The sequence below is a fragment of the Halichoerus grypus genome, chromosome 7 (genome assembly GCF_964656455.1).
Source record: "Halichoerus grypus chromosome 7, mHalGry1.hap1.1, whole genome shotgun sequence".
NCBI lineage: Eukaryota > Metazoa > Chordata > Mammalia > Carnivora > Phocidae > Halichoerus > Halichoerus grypus.
In genome coordinates, this window is record NC_135718.1 from 56528803 (window position 1) to 56546696 (window position 17894).

Genomic DNA, 17894 nt, shown 5'->3' on the forward strand with positions numbered 1-17894 from the left:
TAGTATATTATTTTTTTAAAGATTATTATTTTTTGGTGCGGGGGGGGGCAGACGCCTGGGTGGCTCAGTCGGTTAAGCTTCTGCCTTCAGCTGGGGCCATATTGGGCTCCTTGCTCAGCGGGGAGCCTGCTTCTCCCTCTGCCTGCCGCTCCCCCTATTTATGTTCTGTCTCTCTCTGACAAATAAGTAAATACAATCTTTTTTTACAAAAATCTTTTTTCTATTTGATAGAACAGGTAGAACCACAGACAGAGGGGCAGAGGGAGAGAAGAAGCAGGCTCCCCGCTGAGCAAGGAGCCCTGACTCCAGGCATGACCCCAGCCAAATGTAGAGGCTTAACCGACTGAGCCACCCAGGCACCCCTTAAAATTTTTTTTAAATTTAAGTAATCTCTAAACCCAATGATGTCATAGCTGAAGAAGCAATGCCCTCGAGAACGAGTACAAGTAGGATTGTTTTGTCCACTGTTGAAAAAAGTGGAAATAGGTTATAAGTACAGATATTAGTACTTTATTATAGATTTAGTTGTGGCATGATGAGGAAGTTCCTATCTGACAGCTTCTATTTTCTCAATGAGTTTTCCACAAAACAAAGACGAGTAAGGGCTCCTGGGTGGTGTTGAGATTCAGCCCCAGCTGGGGCTCCCTAATCTCTCCCTCTGCCCCTCCCTGCTCATGCTCGCGAGCGCTCTTTCTCTCTCTAAACTAAATAAATCTTAAAAACAAAACAAAAAGCAACAAACAAAACAAAGCCAAAAAAAGGCAGGGGCACCTGGGTGCCTCAGTTGGTTAGACCTCTGCTTGCCTTCCACTCAGGTCATGATCTCAGGGTCCTGAGATCCAGCCGGCCTGGGGCTCCCTTCTCAGCGGGGAATCTGCTTCTCCCTCTGCCCCTCCCCGCCAGTGCTCTCTCTCTCTCGCTCAAAAAAATAAATAAAATCTAAAAAAAAAAGGAGGGGAGTTTGTTTCTCCCCAAAATGGAAAATTCTGCAAGCTAACAAGGGACACTTGGGTTTGGGCCATTGGTTCTGTTCTAAGAGTTTGTGTTGAGCAAAGGTTGGCGTTTCTAAAGAAAGTGCGGAAGCATTTAGTCTGGGCCCGATTATGAAGACTCCCTGTTTCCCAAACCCTAAAGCAAGGCAGCAAAGACTGTCTGTTAAGAACACCGCCACCCAGGGCTCCGCGTGGAACCCGCGGGGCTGGGAGGGGCCCTTTCGCGCAGGTCCCTTGGGGCCACGCGGGGAGGCGCATGCGCGCGGCGCCTCACAAACTCGCGCTTCTTTTTCTCGTTGGAGCTGCTGTGTTTCCCTGATATTACCTGGCGACAGTCTGCATTCTCCGCGCCTGCCATGGCGCAACTGGAAGAACTGGAGCTGCTGAAGAAGAGTCTCCAGGAAGAGGCCGAGCGGCCGGCGGAGCTGTGAGCGGAGCGGAGGGAGGGTCTGGGAGCCAGGCGGGAGATTTGAAAGAAAGGAGCGGGAGAGGCCGCACCCACGCCTCCGCGGAGCCGGGCTCGGAATTAAATGACTCGGCTCCGGGCGCCCGACCAGTTTCCGGGGCTGGGGTCTGCTTCGTAGTGTTCTCTTTGGGGCCACACTCGGGCCAGAGCCCAAAGACTGCTCACCCAACAGTTCATTCTTTCTCTTCATATCACTTGCCTGAATTCAGGGAGTGCCAGCCACTTAAACGCCCTCGTAAAGGGAAATTGCAACTGCTAGATGCTTTTCTCAAGGTTTAGTTGGGGAATCTTGTCCCAGGAGAGCTCTCTACCCTCAACTTGGACTAAATGGTTAGGGCAGCTTGACCCACAATCGTGGTGTGGAATTATTTTCAATTAATAATAACGATGCTAATTATTGTTTACGGATCTTTGCATTTTGGGTTTTGATCAGCATTATCATTTGGGAAAATCCTTAAGGCATCCCAGCCGACCTTGGGAAATTCATGGCCTGAGGCTTCCTGGAGTAGGTGAATGAGGCGATTACAAAGTAATAGAGCCTAGGGTTGGGTATTACAATTAGAGAGGTAATGACGTTGGACTCTGTTGTACTGTCACTGACAAAGACTGCAGTCAAACTGGAAAGACTAATGAGGGACTTAATGTTTTCTAGAACGTTTAGAGAATTCTGCATTGTTTTCAGGCGGCTAGGATTAATGGATAAAAGTATTGTGAAGTTGACTTGCCCATTATAAATAAGAAATGTCTGAGTTACTCTATGAAGGAATGAGCTAACATGACAGGTAGTAAGCTTGCTTTTCTCTGCGAGGTAGGGGCTAGTTGATTCTCACTGAGATTTTATAGAAAGATTTTCTTCATTAAATAGTAGTTTGGAGTAGATGATTTCTAAGTAGGCCTAAAGATTAATATAACACTGACTCACAGTAGGTCTTCAGCAAACCACCCACACTATGCTTTTCCCTAACAAATATCCGTTTCATTTACAAAAAGGATAGTGTCCAGACATTTCCTTTTGCTTGTACTTTGGGAAGGTTTGCACCAGTGGTAGGAATTTGTTATTTAGTATTTTTCAATTTATCCTTAATCCTCATTATCACAGAGCTCCTCCTAAGAACTTATACAGTATTTGGAAAAATCCATATCATAAGCATGTTTTAAATGGCATTACTTCTGGGAAGTTTTTATCATAGGAATTCTGCTGTGCCCTTACTCTCTTCATTTTTACCTATTTAGCTAATGGTCATTATGATAAGCTTTCTAGAAGAAACAAACCTAGAAAATTGAGAAGGTTGGTTTGTAGATAAAGGAAATTGGATGGCTTCTTATTTCATGGTACAGTAGTTGTGTTTGTATATGTTTCAGATTTCAGAAGAAGGTGGAAGCTTCCTTTTCTAAAACAGTTCTGAGCCGAGGAATGGATAACCGGTACCTGGTATTAGCAGTCAATATTGTACAGAATGAAGAAGGAACCCATGAAAAACACCTAATCATCACTGCTTCCCAGTCACTAGAAAATAAAGAACTGTGTATCCTTAGGAATAACTGGTAATTTTCGTGTGACTTTGAGCACCTATCTGGCTTAGGGGTACCATCTTAAAACTCATCACATAGGCTTGTGTGGATGTTGCTGTAATTTAATTGTTAATAAAGGGAGTAGATATGAACCTGAATTAATTTCATGTAAAAATTGTGCTTGTTACCCCAGCATCTCCAGCTCCTTATTCTGGAACTTGGTTTTTATTGTCATTTGAAAATTAACTACAAAGGGACTTATAAATGACTACTTCCAAAATTTCCCAGTACTTTTTAAGATTGCAGCTTTTCACTAAGAGCAAAATTAATTACAGCATACGAACATTCTTAAACCCTAGATTTCTCTACTCAAGCAAAGTATGGTATGTGAGGGATGAAGGGGAAATGCAAAGAAAGTGGAGGTCTAATTTTTGTCTATTTAGGCTCTTTGTCTAGATAAAAATTATAAATATGATTTTATTAACACATTGGGTTTGGCTTCATGCCTTAAGACTTACAGAAACTGTAGATATGCTAGAAGTCTTAAGAATGACAGAATTATTTTTGAAACAACCTAATCCATAATTGGAGCTATGTACTAACACTATTAAAGATTTGGTAGCTTTTGCAGTAGATGATAACATTAAGCAGTTTTCCTTTTTGGTATTTAAGGAAGACCCTTGAGTATTCTCAGGTATATTTCAAAGGTAGAAAGGAGTAGAGTGACTAGGAGTTGATTCAAAGGACTGCATCCTAGTATTAAATTTTTTTGAAAGACCCAGAAATTTACAAATACTATCCCTTCGGATAAAATATTCATTTACTTTTTGAGGCTTCCTTAATATGTTTAAATGTAGGAATCTAAACTATGTATACTTTGCTTTGTTTGTAGGTGCTCTTCACCAGTGGAGCCAGGAGACATCATTCATTTGGAGGGAGACTGCCTATCTGATATTTGGATAATAGATGAAGATTTTGGATATTTAATTCTATATCCAGACATGCTGATTTCTGGCACAAGCATAGCCAGTAGTATTCGGTGTATGAGAAGAGCTGTCCTGAATGAAACTTTTAGGGTGAATAATATTAACAGCTAATGTTTCTACAGGGTTTTAGAGTTACAGAGCACTTTTACACTTTTTCTTTTTTTTTAAGATTTTATTTATTTATTTGAGAGAGAATGAGAGAGAACAAGCATGAGCAGGGGGAGGGCAGAGAGAGAGGGAGAAGCAGGCTCCCCGCTGAGCAGGGAGCCCAATGTGGGGCTTGATCCCAGGACTCTGGGACCATAACCTGAGCAGAAGGCAGATGCTTAACGGACTGAGCCACGCAGGCACCCCCACACTTTTTTTTTTAAGTAAACTCCCATGTATCCATTTTGCTGTTCTCAAACATTATTTTGCAAGTAAACGAAAGCTGAGGATATTTAAAAAATATATCTTTATCATACAAATGAACAGTAATTCCTTAAATTATAATGCCCAATTTATCTGTAGCATCTTTTATCTTTTTATTTTTATTTTTTTTTTAGAGAGAGAGAGGGTCCTTGTGGGGTGGGGGTTGGGGGAGAGAGAGAATCTCAAGCAGGCTCTATGCTCAGCACCAAGCTGGACATAGCTCCATCATGCAGCTCCATCTCATGACCCTGAGATCATGTGATCTGAGCTGATCAAAAGTTGGACGCTTAACTGACTGAGCCACCCAGGCGCTCCTGTAATGTCTTTTATTGAAAATATCTTTTAAGGAGCGCCTGTATGGCTCAGTCGATGAAGCATCTGCCTTCAGTTCAGGTCATGATCCTGGGGTCCTGGGATCGAGCCCTGAATCAGACTCCCTGCTCAGTGGGGAATCTGCTTCTCTCTCTTCCTCTGCCCCTCCCCCCTGCTTGTGCGCGCTCTCTCTCTCTCTCTCTCTCTCTCTCTCTCTCTCTCTCTCGCTTGTGCTCTCTCTCTCAAATAATAAAATCTTTTCTTAAAAAGATATATATATATAGATAGATAGATTTAGATTTTATTTATTTCTCAGAGAGAAAGAGCACAAGCAGGGGGAACGGCAGGCAGAGGGAGAAATAGGCTCCCCGCTGAGCAGGGAGCCTGATGCTGGACCCATCCCAGGACTCTGAGATCATGACCTGAGCCAAAGGCATACGCTTAACCAACAGCCACCCAGGTTCCCAAGAAAATATCTCTTTATTCAGTTGTTTTCTTAGAATCAGTCAGAATCCAAACAAGGTCTTTTCTTTTTTTCTTTTTTTTTTGAAGATTGTATTTATTATTTTTTAAAGATTTTATTTATTTGACAGAGAGGGTGGGAAGGAGAGAGAATCTGAAGCAGTCTCTGCGCTGAGTGCACAGAGCCCGTGGCAGGGCTTGATCACAAGACTGTGAGATCATGACCTGAGTGGATACTAAGGGTCAAATGCTTAACCAATTGAGCCACCCAGGCACCCCTTAAGATTTTATTTTTTTTAAGTAGTCTCTAACCCCAGTGTAGGTCTCGAACCCACAACCCCAAGATCAAGATTTGCGTGCTCCTCTAAGCCAGCCAGGTTCTCCCAAACAAGGTCTTTGTGTTATGTTTGGTTGGTATGTCTCCTGAGTTTCTTTTTTTTTTTTTTCAAAATATTTTATTTATTTATTTGACAGAGAGAGCGAGAGAGCACAAGCAGGGGGAACAGCAGAGGGAGAGGGAGAGGCAGGCTCCCCACCAAGCAGGGAGCCCAATGCGGGGCTCGATCCCAGGACCCTGGGATCATGACCTGAGCCGAAGGCAGATGCTTAACCATCTGAGCCACCCAGGTGCCCCCTCCTGAGTTTCTTTTAATCTCTGTTGGTTCTGCCTTATACTTACCCTCTTTGCTTCAGTGCCATTTGTTGAAGAACCTGGGTTTTATTTTTTATTTTTTTAAAGATTTTATTTATTTATTTGACAGAGACACAGCGAAAGAGGGAACACAAGCAGGGGGAGTGGGAGAGGGAGAAGCAGACTCCCCGCTGAGCAGGGAGCCCGATGCGGGGCTCGATCCCAGGACCCTGGGATCATGACCTGAGCCGAAGGCAGACGCTTAACGACTGAGCCACTCAGGCGCCCCTGGGTTTTATTTGTTAAAAGAATTTCTTCCTTTCGGGGTATTTTTTTCTTAAAAGATTTTATTTATTTATTTGACAGAGACACAGTGAAAGAGGGAACACAAACAGGGGGAGTGGGAGAGGGAGAAGCAGGCTTCCCGCGGAGCAGGGAGCCTGATGGAGGGCTCGATCCCAGGACCTGAGCCGAAGGCAGACGCTTTAACGACTGAGCCACCCAGGTGCCCCTGGGGTATTTTTTAAATTATACAATTTATATGTATGTAGAAAGCCAAAAATACAGCTGAGCAAAGAGAAAAAAAAAGAGAAGGAAAAATGCCTAAATAGACATTTTCCAATAGTCTTAGTTATCAATTAATTGTAGTTTTAATTTTTATTTATTTATTTATTTTTTAAAAGATTTTATTTATTTATTTGACAGAGAGAGACACAGCGAGAGAGGGAATACAAGCAGAGGGAGTGGGAGAGGGAGAAGCAGCCTTCCTGCCGAGCAGGGAGCCCGGTGCGGGGCTCGATCCCAGGACCTGGAATCATGACCTGAGCTGAAGGCAGACGCTTAACGACTGAGCCACCCAGGCGCCCCTGTTTGAGTAATATCTTTCACTTACATGAATTTAGGAGCTATGGCTTTATTGGGTTTTATTTGAGTAGATTATAAAGTGAAATTAGAAAAGAATATGTTAAGCGTTTGAGAATACATTGAACTTTTTCATATAGGGTTACTTCTATTGATTTCAAAATGGAAATTACTGATTTTTAAAAAAATAACATGCTTGGGGCACCTGGGTGGCTCAGTTGGTTAAGCAACTGCCTTCGGCTCAGGTCATGATCCCAGAGTACTGGGATCGAGTCCCACATCGGGCTCCCGGCTCAGCAGGGAGCCTGCTTCTCCCTCTGACCCTCTCCCCTCTCATGCTGTTTCTCTCTCTCTCTCTCTCAAATAAATAAATAAAAAATCTAAAAAAAAAAAAAAAAAAAAAAAAACATGCTTGTAAAATCAGGTAATTCTGAATAGAAGAAAGTAAAAGTTGGGCGCCTGGGTGGCTCAGTCAGTTGAGCGTCTGCCTTTGGCTCAGGTCATGATCTCAGGGTCCTGGGATTGAGTCCCGCATCGGGCTCCCTGCTCAGTGGGGAGTCTGCTTCTCCCTCTGCCTCTCCCCATGCTTGTGCTCTCTCTTTCTCTCAAATGAATAAATTAAAAAAAAAATCTTAAAGTGAAAGTCATCTATAATTTTACTAACTAGAAAAAAATTTGTTTAATATTTTGGCATTTGTCTCACCAGTGCACTTTGGCTGTGGTGGTTTAATAGGATAGGTAATAAATATGGGATCATGTCTGTTAATATGTCTTGTAGTAAAACGTATGATTTTTTTTTTTAATAGAGCTCCGATCCAGCCACACACCAAATGCTGATTGGTACAGTTCTTCATGAAGTATTTCAAAAAGCAATAAGCAATAGCTTTGCCCCAGAAAAGCTACAAGAATTTGCTTTTCAAACTGTTCAAGAAATAAGGCATCTTAAGGAAATGTAAGTAGTTACAAGATGTACTGTAGGTACTATTTTATTATAGAACATTCTTTCCTGTAATCTATAAGATATTTGGTTATTAGACTATTAAATATAAATCAGAGTAATACTAGAATGCAGATTCAGGGATGTAATACCCCACTGCAGTTCTGTGAGGAGCTTCTGAAATTGCAGAATAGAAACTCTTGAGCTAAAAATATCTGGATATTCTTACACCTGCACAATAGACTCTTCAGCTGCTCTCTGAGAGTGTGAAAAACATTTGGCTTACTTCTAGAAATGTGACATACTGTAAATTGTATGGGTTTGGGAGTCAGATGGACCTAGTTTTAAATTCTAGCTTTGCCAGTTTTAGGATTGAACAGGTTACTTAAAAATTTTGAAAAAGGTGATAATACCTATTTTGCAGACTTTTTGTGACAGTGGAGAGAATATACATAAGCCCACAAATGGCTAAGTGTTGGCATTTTATGAGTGACTACATGCAGAGCGTCAACATATTCTGCTGTTTCTTTGTGACTCTTGTTGCAGACCATGTTTTTTCACAGAAATATTTTTATTAGGGGTAATTTTGATTTCCAAACTAGTTGTAATTTTTCCCCAGATGTAATTCTCTTTCCCTGTTTATGTGGAAAATATGTGTTCCAAAATGCCATACAACTGATTTACTAATGACATGATCTATTGTCCTAAAACATTTTCTTTTTTATTTTTTTAAAAAATATTTATTTATTTGAGAGAGAGAGAGAAAGACAGAGAGGGAGAGAGCAGGAGCAGGGGGGAGGGGCAGAGGGAGACGCAGACTCCCCGCTGAGCCGGGAGCCCAACTCGGGGCTTGATCCCAGGACCCCGGGATCATGACCTGAGCTGAAGGCAGACTCTTAGCCGACTGAGCCACTTAGGCGCCCCTATTTTTAATTTTTTGAGGAACCTCCATACTGTTTCCACAGTGGCGGCACTAGTTTGCATTCCCACCAACAGTACATGAGGGTTTTTGGGTTTTTTTCCCCCCACATCCTTGCCAACACTTGTTTCTGGCATTTCAGAGTTTTAACTTTTTTTTGCCATACCCTAATCAACGTACAGTGATACCTGTTGTGTGTTGTATTGATCATTGCCCTGAAACAAATCAAAACCTAGTAGCTTAAAAAAACAAACAAACAAAAAACTTAGTGGCTTAAAATGACAAGTAATCAATTATCTCATAGTTTCTGTAGGTTAGGAATTCAGAGGTGGCTTAGCTGGATGGTTCAGCCTCAGGGTCTCCCATTTGGAGCTGCAGTCCTTTGAAGGGAGGACCTGCCTCCACGATGATACACTCACGGCTGTTGTCATGAGGCTTCAGTTTCTTGCCACGTGAGCCTCTCCTCACAACATAGCAGCTGCTACTTCAGATTAAAGGGTCTAAGAAAGTGAGCAAGTAGGAAGCCATAGTGCCGCTTTTTTTTTTTTTTTAAAGTAAACTCTGCCCCATGTGTGGGATGAAAACTTACCACCCCAAGATCAAGAGTTGCATGCTCTACTGACTGAACCAGTCAGGCGTCCGTCCCATCAAGTGGAAGCTTTTTAAAAAATTCCCAGGCCCTAAAACAACAGGTTGAAAGTTCTTTTCTACCCTCTCATCGATCCTTCTATCTTATTACAGTCCTTAGAACAGATTTTATTTTACTATTTTTTGTTTGTTTGTTTTTTTAAGATTTTTATTTATTTTTTGACAGAGACAGCAAGAGAGGGAACACAAGCAGGGGGAGTGGGAGAGGGAGAAGCAGGCTTCCCGCTGAGCAGGGAGCCCGATGCAGGGCTCAATCCCTGGACCCTGGGATCATTGACCTGAGCCGAAGGCAGACGCTTAATGACTGAGCCACCCAGGCGCCCCAGAACAGGTTTTATTTTAAATACAGGCTCCACACCCAGTGTGGAGCGCACCATGGGGCTTGAACTCACAGCCCTGAGATCAAGGCCTGAGCTAAATCAACAGTTGGATGCTTAACCCACTGAGCCACCCAGGTGCCCCCAGATTTTTATCTTCTATGCTTTACCCTCTTGTTAATACCTATAAAAGTCTAGGCTTGAAGATCCTACCTTAAGTATCTTAATAATCTCCGGAAAGACCAGGCTGTTACATGTTGTTTTGCTGTGACTTGGCTAAAATTATAAAGGAGAATTTAAATGCAGAAGACATTAAATAACCAGTATGGACTGGCTTGGAAATTTTAAAGAGTCTACTCTGTAAAAAATAAAACACTGGGAAGAATTTACCTAACGACATCATGACAATGAAGAATGGCTCCAAGATGGTTGGAGAAAGTTATTTAGGAAAAAATTACCCAATTGTGTAGGTATTTTTTAAAATAATAAATTATTCCTAAAAAGGTTATAAATTTGTGTATACCATATTATAAGAGTACAATAGGGTATATGGTACAAAGTAAGTCCTTTCTCCCTGCATCCTCCTCGTCACCTAGTTCCTCTTCCCAAAGGCAACTACTGTTTGTTTTTTTTTTTTTTTAAGATTTTATTTATTTGACAGAGAGAGAGCACAAGCAGGGGGAGTGGCAGGCAGAGGAGAGAAGCAGGCTTCCGACTGAGCAAGGAACCTAATGTGGGACTCAATCCCAGGGAGCCTGATGAGGAATCCAATCCCAGGACCCTGGGATCACGACCTGAGCTGAAGGGAGACGCTTAACCAGCTGAGCCGCTCAGGTGCCCCAAAGGCAACCACTGTTACCAGTTTCTTGCATGTCCTTACACAGAGATTTCAAATGTTTATGTGTGACAGTGTGTGTGTGGGTATGTGTACATATATATTTTTTGCTAGGTAAATTGTAGAATACTATGCACATTATTGTGCACTTAAAGGTTAAGCTTGGTGATCATTCCATATTAGTGCTTACTGAGCTGACTCACTCTCTTTTTTTTTTTTTTTGAGAGAAAGAGTGGGTGGGGGGTGGTAGAGGCAGAAGGAGAGGGAGAGAGAAAAACTTAAGCAGGCTCCACACCCAGCCCAGCGCTGAGCCTGTTGCAGGGCTTGATCCCATAATCCCAGGATCATGACCTGAGCTGAAATCAAGAGTCTGATGCTCAACCGGCTGAGCCACCCAGGCACCCCTGAACTGTCATTTTTCATTAATAATGGCATAATATTTCATTGTATGAATGTATTATAATTTATTTAAGTATCCCTCTGGTATTTCAATCTTTGCTTTTATTAGCAATTGTATAAGAAATACCTTTAGGGGCCCCTGGGTGGCCCAGTTGGTTAAGCGTCCAACTCTTGATTTCAGCTCAAGTCATGATCTTGGGATCATGGGCTTGAGCCCTGCCTTGGGCTCTATGCTCAGTGTGGAGTTTGCTTGAGATTTTCTCTCCCTCTCCCTCTGCTTCTGTCTCTGGTCACTCTCTCTTGCTCTCTGTACCTCCAATAAATAAATAAATCTTAAAAAAAAAAAACCAGGAAATACCTTTATATATCCTTTATTTCATACCTGTGAGGCATATATTTGGGTTAAATACGTAGAAGTAGAATTGTTGGGCCAGAGAATATATGCGCTTAAAACATTTAAAAAATCTTTTTATTTGGAAATAATTTCAAATTTAGAGAAATGTTGCAAGATTAGTGCAGACAGCATCCATATACTCTTTACTTGGATTCACCTGTTAGATGTGTGTAGATTCTTTTTGTAAGATTAAGTAGTATACATCATGGTACATATGATGGGCTTTATACCATGAAGACACTAGTCATAGAACAGGCTGAGCAGGGCCCTGGACATCCTGGTGTGCCCCGTGGGTTCAGGGGCACCCACTGCAATGGGCAGAGCTGGTCTTGCTCACCTTGCCTTCAGGCCTCTTCTCGCCACACAGCCTGGTGGCTGGGGCCTGGCATGTGGTGACATCCGATGACTGTGTCAGGGGCGTAAGTGCTAAGGTGTGGCATGTTGCTGCTAGCCAAGGACTTTGCCAGATTTCAAGCAGCCTTTTGCAAGGATAACCTTTGCCTCTGGTAGTCTGAATGTATGATCATTTGGGGCTTTCTTGTATTAGCAGTTGCTCCCCTAAGGAATGTCAGCTTCTCTTTCAGCTTGAGGTTGCCACTGTGCTCAGGAGAAGCAATCTTGGCAGAGCTAGGGTTGCTAATTTTGTCTTCTCTGCTGAATCAGTTCTTTTGGTGGACTGATAGGCCTCTGCTCTCTTCTGTTTTAAGGCTGAATAATATTCCATTCTATGTATACACCACATTTAAAAAGAAGATTTTATGGGGCGCCTGGGTGGCTCAGTGGTTAAGCGTCTGCCTTCGGCTCAGGTCATGATCCCAGGGTCCTGGGATCGAGCCCTCCATAGGGCTCCCTGCTCCGCGGGAAGCCTGCTTCTCCCTCTCCCACTCCCCCTGCTTGTGTTCCCTCTCTCACTGTGTCTCTCTCTGTCAAATAAATAAATAAAATCTTTAGAAAAAAAAAGATTTTCTTTATTTAAAGTACACTCTGTCCCCAATGTGGGGCTTGAACCCATGACTCCGAGATTTAAGAGTCGCACACTCTACGTTCTACCAGCTGAGGCAGCCAGGTGCCCCATGTATACATCGCATTATACATCCGTTAATTAGTTGATGGATAACTTGTTTATTTGGATGTTTTTGTCCTTATTTACTTTTTTCATATTTATGCTTTCTTGTTTAATCTCTTATTTTTCAGGTATCGCTTAAATCTGAATCAAGAGGAGATAAAACAAGAAGTAGAGGAGTATCTTCCTTCATTTTCTAAATGGGCCGGAGATTTCATGCATAAGTACACTTCAGGTGACTTCCCCCAGATGCAGCTCTCTCTGTAAGAAACTCATTTTGTTTATATGGTGTTCATATGTTCAGATCAGGATTTTATTCTGTACGTTGAATTAAAGCTTTTTAAAGGTCTAGTTAGTACAACTAGCTTTTTTGTTTGCTTATTTTATAAATTACAGTCCTGAGTGTCTTTCCAGAACAAAAAATAATCTGATGAATAGAAATTCTACTTTCGTTATAATAAAATCTTCTGATTTTTGTATATCAGTATGTTTTTAACATTTTTTTTTTGAAGTAATCTCTACACCCAATGTGGGACTTGAATTCAAAGATCAAGAGTCGCATTCTCCACCGACTGAGCCAGCCAGGTGCTCCTGTCAGTATGTTTTTTAAATAAAATAACCAATTTGTAAATAGTCTGGGGGTCCTAATTTCGTATGTATTTCTATTACTATCCTATATGGACTGTGTCACATGTTGATTGTCTTGTGGATTTGTGCTATCTGTTCAAATACTGGGTTTAACCATTTAACTCAGTTTGGCATTTGGTATTTTATTGTTTTTCCCCTTAAAGAAGCATTCATATAAATTTATAAGTAATACATTTTTTCTCTATCATTGTTTACTCATTCAGCAAATATTTATTGAGTGCCTAATATGTGCCAGGTAATGTTCTAGGTGCTGGGATTATCATAGCAGGGGTGGGGGAGGGGAAAGCAGCTGACTTCATGGGGCTTCTATACTACTGAACAAGTAAACAATGGCGGGGGGGTGCGGACTGTGGTAAATGCAGGGTAGAACAACCTAAGAAGGAACATGGAGTTGGTAGTAGTGGTGGTGGGACATATGATTTCCACTGAATGATTGTGAAAGGCCTCTCCAATAAGATGACGTGGAGGTGAAGCATGAAGGAGATGAAAGAGGTAGCTGCGCAGCTCTCCCCAGGAAGAGCATTCCAGGCAAAAGCCCCTCGGGTGATGCACACCTGCCAGTGTGGCGGGAGCAGAGTGAGGAAGGAAGGAGCAGAAGTAGCTTTCCTGGGGCCTCATAAGCCATGTCAGGACTCTGGCTGCTATTCTGATTAGATAAGAGGCCGCTGGAGAGCTTGCTTGCATGGGAGGGTTGTGATGTAATTTCCTTTTTTTTTTTTTTTAAAGATTTTATTTATTTATTTTACAGAGAGAGACACAGCGAGAGAGGGAACACAAGCAGGGCGAGTGGGAGAGGGAGAAGCAGGCCTCCCGCGGAGCAGGGAGCCCGATGCGGGGCTCGATCCCGGGACTCTGGGATCATGACCCGAGCCGAAGGCAGATGCTTAACGACTGAGCCACCCAGGCGCCCCAGAAAACTTTTTTTTTCTTTCTTTTCCCCTTAAGTGAGCAACATTTTCTTTTTCTTTAAATAGGCACAGCTGGGGTGCCTGGGTGGCTCAGTTGGTTAGGCGACTGCCTTCGGCTCAGGTCATGATCCTGGAGTCCTGGGATCGAGCCCCGCATCGGGCTCCCTGCTCAGCGGGGAGTCTGCTTCTTCGTCTGACCCTCGTCCCTCTCATGCTGTCTCTCATTCTCTCTCTGAAATAAATAAAATCTTAAAAAAAAAAAATAAATAAATAAATAAATAGGCACAGCTTCCATTTATATAAATTTTCTTTACCTTTCCTCAGTATTCTTAACTATTTTATCTCAGAACACTTTGTGATCTGAATAACTTGTTTAAGATTTGTGCATCAGAAAGCTTGGGAACAATTAGTTCTTTGGACCAATTTGTTGTCTCAAGTTCTCCGTGGTTCAGAAAGAACCATACTGAGCCTGGATGTGAATCCCAGTTTTGCCACAGTTTAGCTGTGTAACTTAACCTTTCTGTGCTGCACTGATCTGCATTGATCAGGTTTACTTTATTTATTTATAAATGTTTATTTATTTAAGTAATCTCTGCACCCAACGTGGGTCTTGAACTCACAACCCCGAGATCAAGAGTTCTTGTTACTGAGCCCAGCCAGGCGCCCCGATCAGATTTACTTTTAAAAGGATCATTCTGGCTGCTCTTTTGAGACTGTGTTGTAGGATAAGGACAGAGGTAGAGAGACCAAGTTGGAGGCTCTTACAAGAATCCAAGTAAGGGATGTTGGTGGCTGAGACCACAGTGAGAGTTGTGGAAGTGATGAGAATCAGTTGGACTTTAGTCAGACTTTAGCGGTAGAACTGGTAGTTTTGGATTGGATGTGGAGTGTGAGGGAAAGAAAAGGCAGCAGTGATTCCAGGGGAGAAAATGTGATGAGAAGGATGTCAAGGGAGAATGGTAGAGGAGGATTTGGAGACAGGGAGTTAGACAGCTATAGTGAGGGTTTGTTATATGAGGGACACATAGAAATGGAAGGGTAGCCAGAGGCTTATGTGGAGCTAAGAGAGCTTTGTTGTTGTTTTGAAGATGAGAGGTATAATGTGTTCATATGCCAATGGGGAGAATTCCATAGAGAGGGCAGAAGTCATCATGAGAGATGGGAAAGGTCAGCTATGTCTTGAGTATGGGAGAAGGAATGAGAGTATACAAGTGGAAGGGTTGACCTATGGGACACTTATTTCTTGGCGTTAAAATCTCCCAAGTGGACTACTTCATCAAAGATATTTGGAAATTTTACAACCTTTTACATATTGCTAGAATTCTCTGAGAATTTTGTAATCATTTTAGAAGGTTGTTAGCAATGTTTAAATGTCCTGTATCTGGATTTTATTTATTTTTTATTTTTATTTTTTTAAAGATTTTATTTATTTATTTGATAGAGAGAGACACAGCGAGAGAGGGAACACAAGCAGGGGGAGTGGGAGAGGGAGAAGCAGGCTTCCCGCGGAGCAGGGAGCCCGATGCGGGGCTCGATTCCACCCTGGGATCGTGACCTGAGCCGAAGGCAGACGCTTAACGACTGAGCCACCCAGGCGCCTCTGTCCTGTATCTGGATTTTAATTATTTTTATTTATTTTATTATTATTTACAACTCAGTGACTTTTAGTATATTTGTAGAGTTCTGTAACCATCACCACAGTCAGCTTGCCACGATTTTGATATATATTTTAATAATGGTAGTTTAAAAAAATGAGGCTTATCGTGCTTTTAGAATTGGGTTTATTTTTCATATTCTTTTTTTCTGCAGTGGTCTTAAATTTACCAGTAGCTCCCTCCCTTAAAAAAAAAGGCTGTAATAAGTGGGTTTAATTTATAAATGCTTTGTTCTTTATTATTTCTTTGGAGCAGATTGTCTATGTCTAGAATAGGGGGTGGGTCTCAGTGCATTAGTCTTCACTGTGATAAACAGATAAATGTTTATTAAGTAGTCATTCTCCTGATTTGTTTCATTGTTTTGTAGTGTTTCTGTCATTCTGGTCTCTATTGATTTTCTGTAATAATTACAAACTTAATTTTTGTTCTCTGTTATTCCTAATTATTTCTTTATCCTTGTTTACCCTCCCTCACTATACACCTTTCTGGTCCTTCCTTATTATTTATTTTGGAGTAATTTAAATTTGCTTGAGAATTAAAGTTGTGGTGGATATCCCTTTTCCTTGTTTCAGATATTAGCTTTTCTTTTACTGTTTAATTGTTTTAGCATTTTGTCTGCATGTTTTTTTCTTTCGGTTAAGGTTTATTCATTGTTTCTGCAGTGATAAGCTGCCATTTTCTCATCGATTCATGGACTTAACCTATTCAGCATATAGGTATTCCATGCATTGGTCCTGGTGTTACAGGGAGACTAAAACCCTCCAAGAACTCTCTACTGGTGGTAGTTGAAAACATAGACCTGGAGGGCATTGCTTAGAGAGAACATGTAGGGCAACAGAAGAGGCATGGAACTCTGGCAGCTAAGAGTGGGCTCTGTAAGGACAGAGGGAGAGAGGAGTAGAATCCATCGAATGAGGCTGATGATGGACCAGCAAGGAATTAGGTAGCCTGGAACAAGTATATCAGGAAGCCAGGGAAAGTGTGGGATTCAGGGTTGTCTTTGACCTGAAAGGGATTTTTGAGATCAACTCCTAGATTTCAAATAAGGAAATTGAGATCCAGTGAGTGGTGTGACTAGTCCAGGTTTTATACGAAAAACCAGTGGTGGGGCTGAGTCTACAGTAACAATTCTTGATTCCCAGCCCAGTGTTCTCCTCTCTGTATCTTGGTATAAGGCTTTTTTTTTGTTTCAGTTACTTCCAATGGAGTCTTATATGTCTCTCTGTGAAGGAAGCGCTCCTCTGTATTTTAGCTTGTGTCATTTTTGCAGCAGTTTATAGCCATCTTTAAAGAAAAAAATCTTTAGACTTTAGCACAGAGAATGAGACCTTTAAAGGTCATTTAAAGAGACAACCTGGGGCGCCTGGGTGGCTCAGTTAGTTGAGCGTCTGCCTTTGGCTTGGGTCGTGTTCAGCGGGGAGCTAGCTTCTCCCTCTCCCTCTGCTTCTCCCTCTCCCTCTGCTGCTCCTCCTCCTTGTGCTCGCTCTCTCTGTCAAATAAATAAAAATCTTTTTTTTTTTTTTAAGATTTATTTGAGAGAGAGAGAATGAGTGAGAGAGAGCACACATGAGAGAGGGGAGGGTCAGAGGGAGAAGCAGATGCCCTGCTGAGCAGGGAGCCCGATGTGGGACTCGATCCCGGGACTCCAGGATCATGACCTGAGCCGAAGGCAGTCTCTTAACCAACTGAGCCACCCAGGCGTCCCTCAAATAAATAAAAATCTTAAAAAAAAAAGAGAGAGACAACGTTTCTCACCCATAGGTAATTAAGTGTAAATTTTCTTCATCTTCACAATACCATATTCTCAATCAGGTGGTTCTTGAAGGAGTTTTACAGCATTATGTTGATTAAAATCATAGTAGTTAAATTGAAATACTGTCATTTATTCCACAGATCTAGGTCTGAAATCACATTACTTCATTTTCTAGGGGAATGAATTTTATTAGCAATGTTAAAAGTTTCATTACCTATCTTCTATTAGGTATACATGTGACATTTTATGAATAATAAAGTTTGCTTTATTTCATAGGAGCATATTTAAATATATAACACAATTAGATAACATTTGGAGAAAGAGAACAGAATAATATTTAAGAAATTTCGGATAAGTTGTAGCTTCCCTGAATTCCTCTGTTGTCTTCCTCAGAGGTTGCAGAAGTATACATATATTCCTGGAGATTATATTTGAAGCATCCTGAAATGGTTAACAAAGAATCACTGAAGATGTCATTTTTTTTCTCTTAGAAAATATTCTCATTTGTTAAGAAATAGCTGCTGATCTAAATAACATGAAATTGGCAACCAAAGTCAACTAAATCATGTATTCTGACAGTCAGAATTTTTAAGCTTTTTAAATCTCAATTTTTATTTTAATTAATTAATTTTTAGAGATTTTATTTATTTATTTGACAGAGAGAGAGCACAAGTAGGCAGAGTGGCAGGCAGAGGAGGGGGGAGAAGCAGGCTCCCCACTGAGCAGAGAGCCCGATGCAGGGCTCCATCCCAGGACCCTGGAATCATGACCTGAGCTAAAGGCAG

The 17894-nt window shown here is 41.7% G+C and overlaps 1 protein-coding gene across 1 annotated transcript in view; it reads left to right on the forward strand.

Annotated features, from left to right (window-relative positions):
* The first annotated feature begins 1272 nt into the window (after positions 1-1272).
* DNA2 (DNA replication helicase/nuclease 2) overlaps positions 1273-17894 on the forward strand; it is a 47621-nt gene continuing 30999 nt past the window's right edge. The window contains exons 1-5 of the mRNA XM_036113842.2: positions 1273-1419; positions 2821-3003; positions 3863-4046; positions 7440-7585; positions 12277-12408. Coding sequence (XP_035969735.2) covers positions 1349-1419; positions 2821-3003; positions 3863-4046; positions 7440-7585; positions 12277-12408 — 716 coding nt within the window. The 5' untranslated portion in view covers positions 1273-1348. The remainder of the gene's footprint in view (positions 1420-2820; positions 3004-3862; positions 4047-7439; positions 7586-12276; positions 12409-17894) is intronic.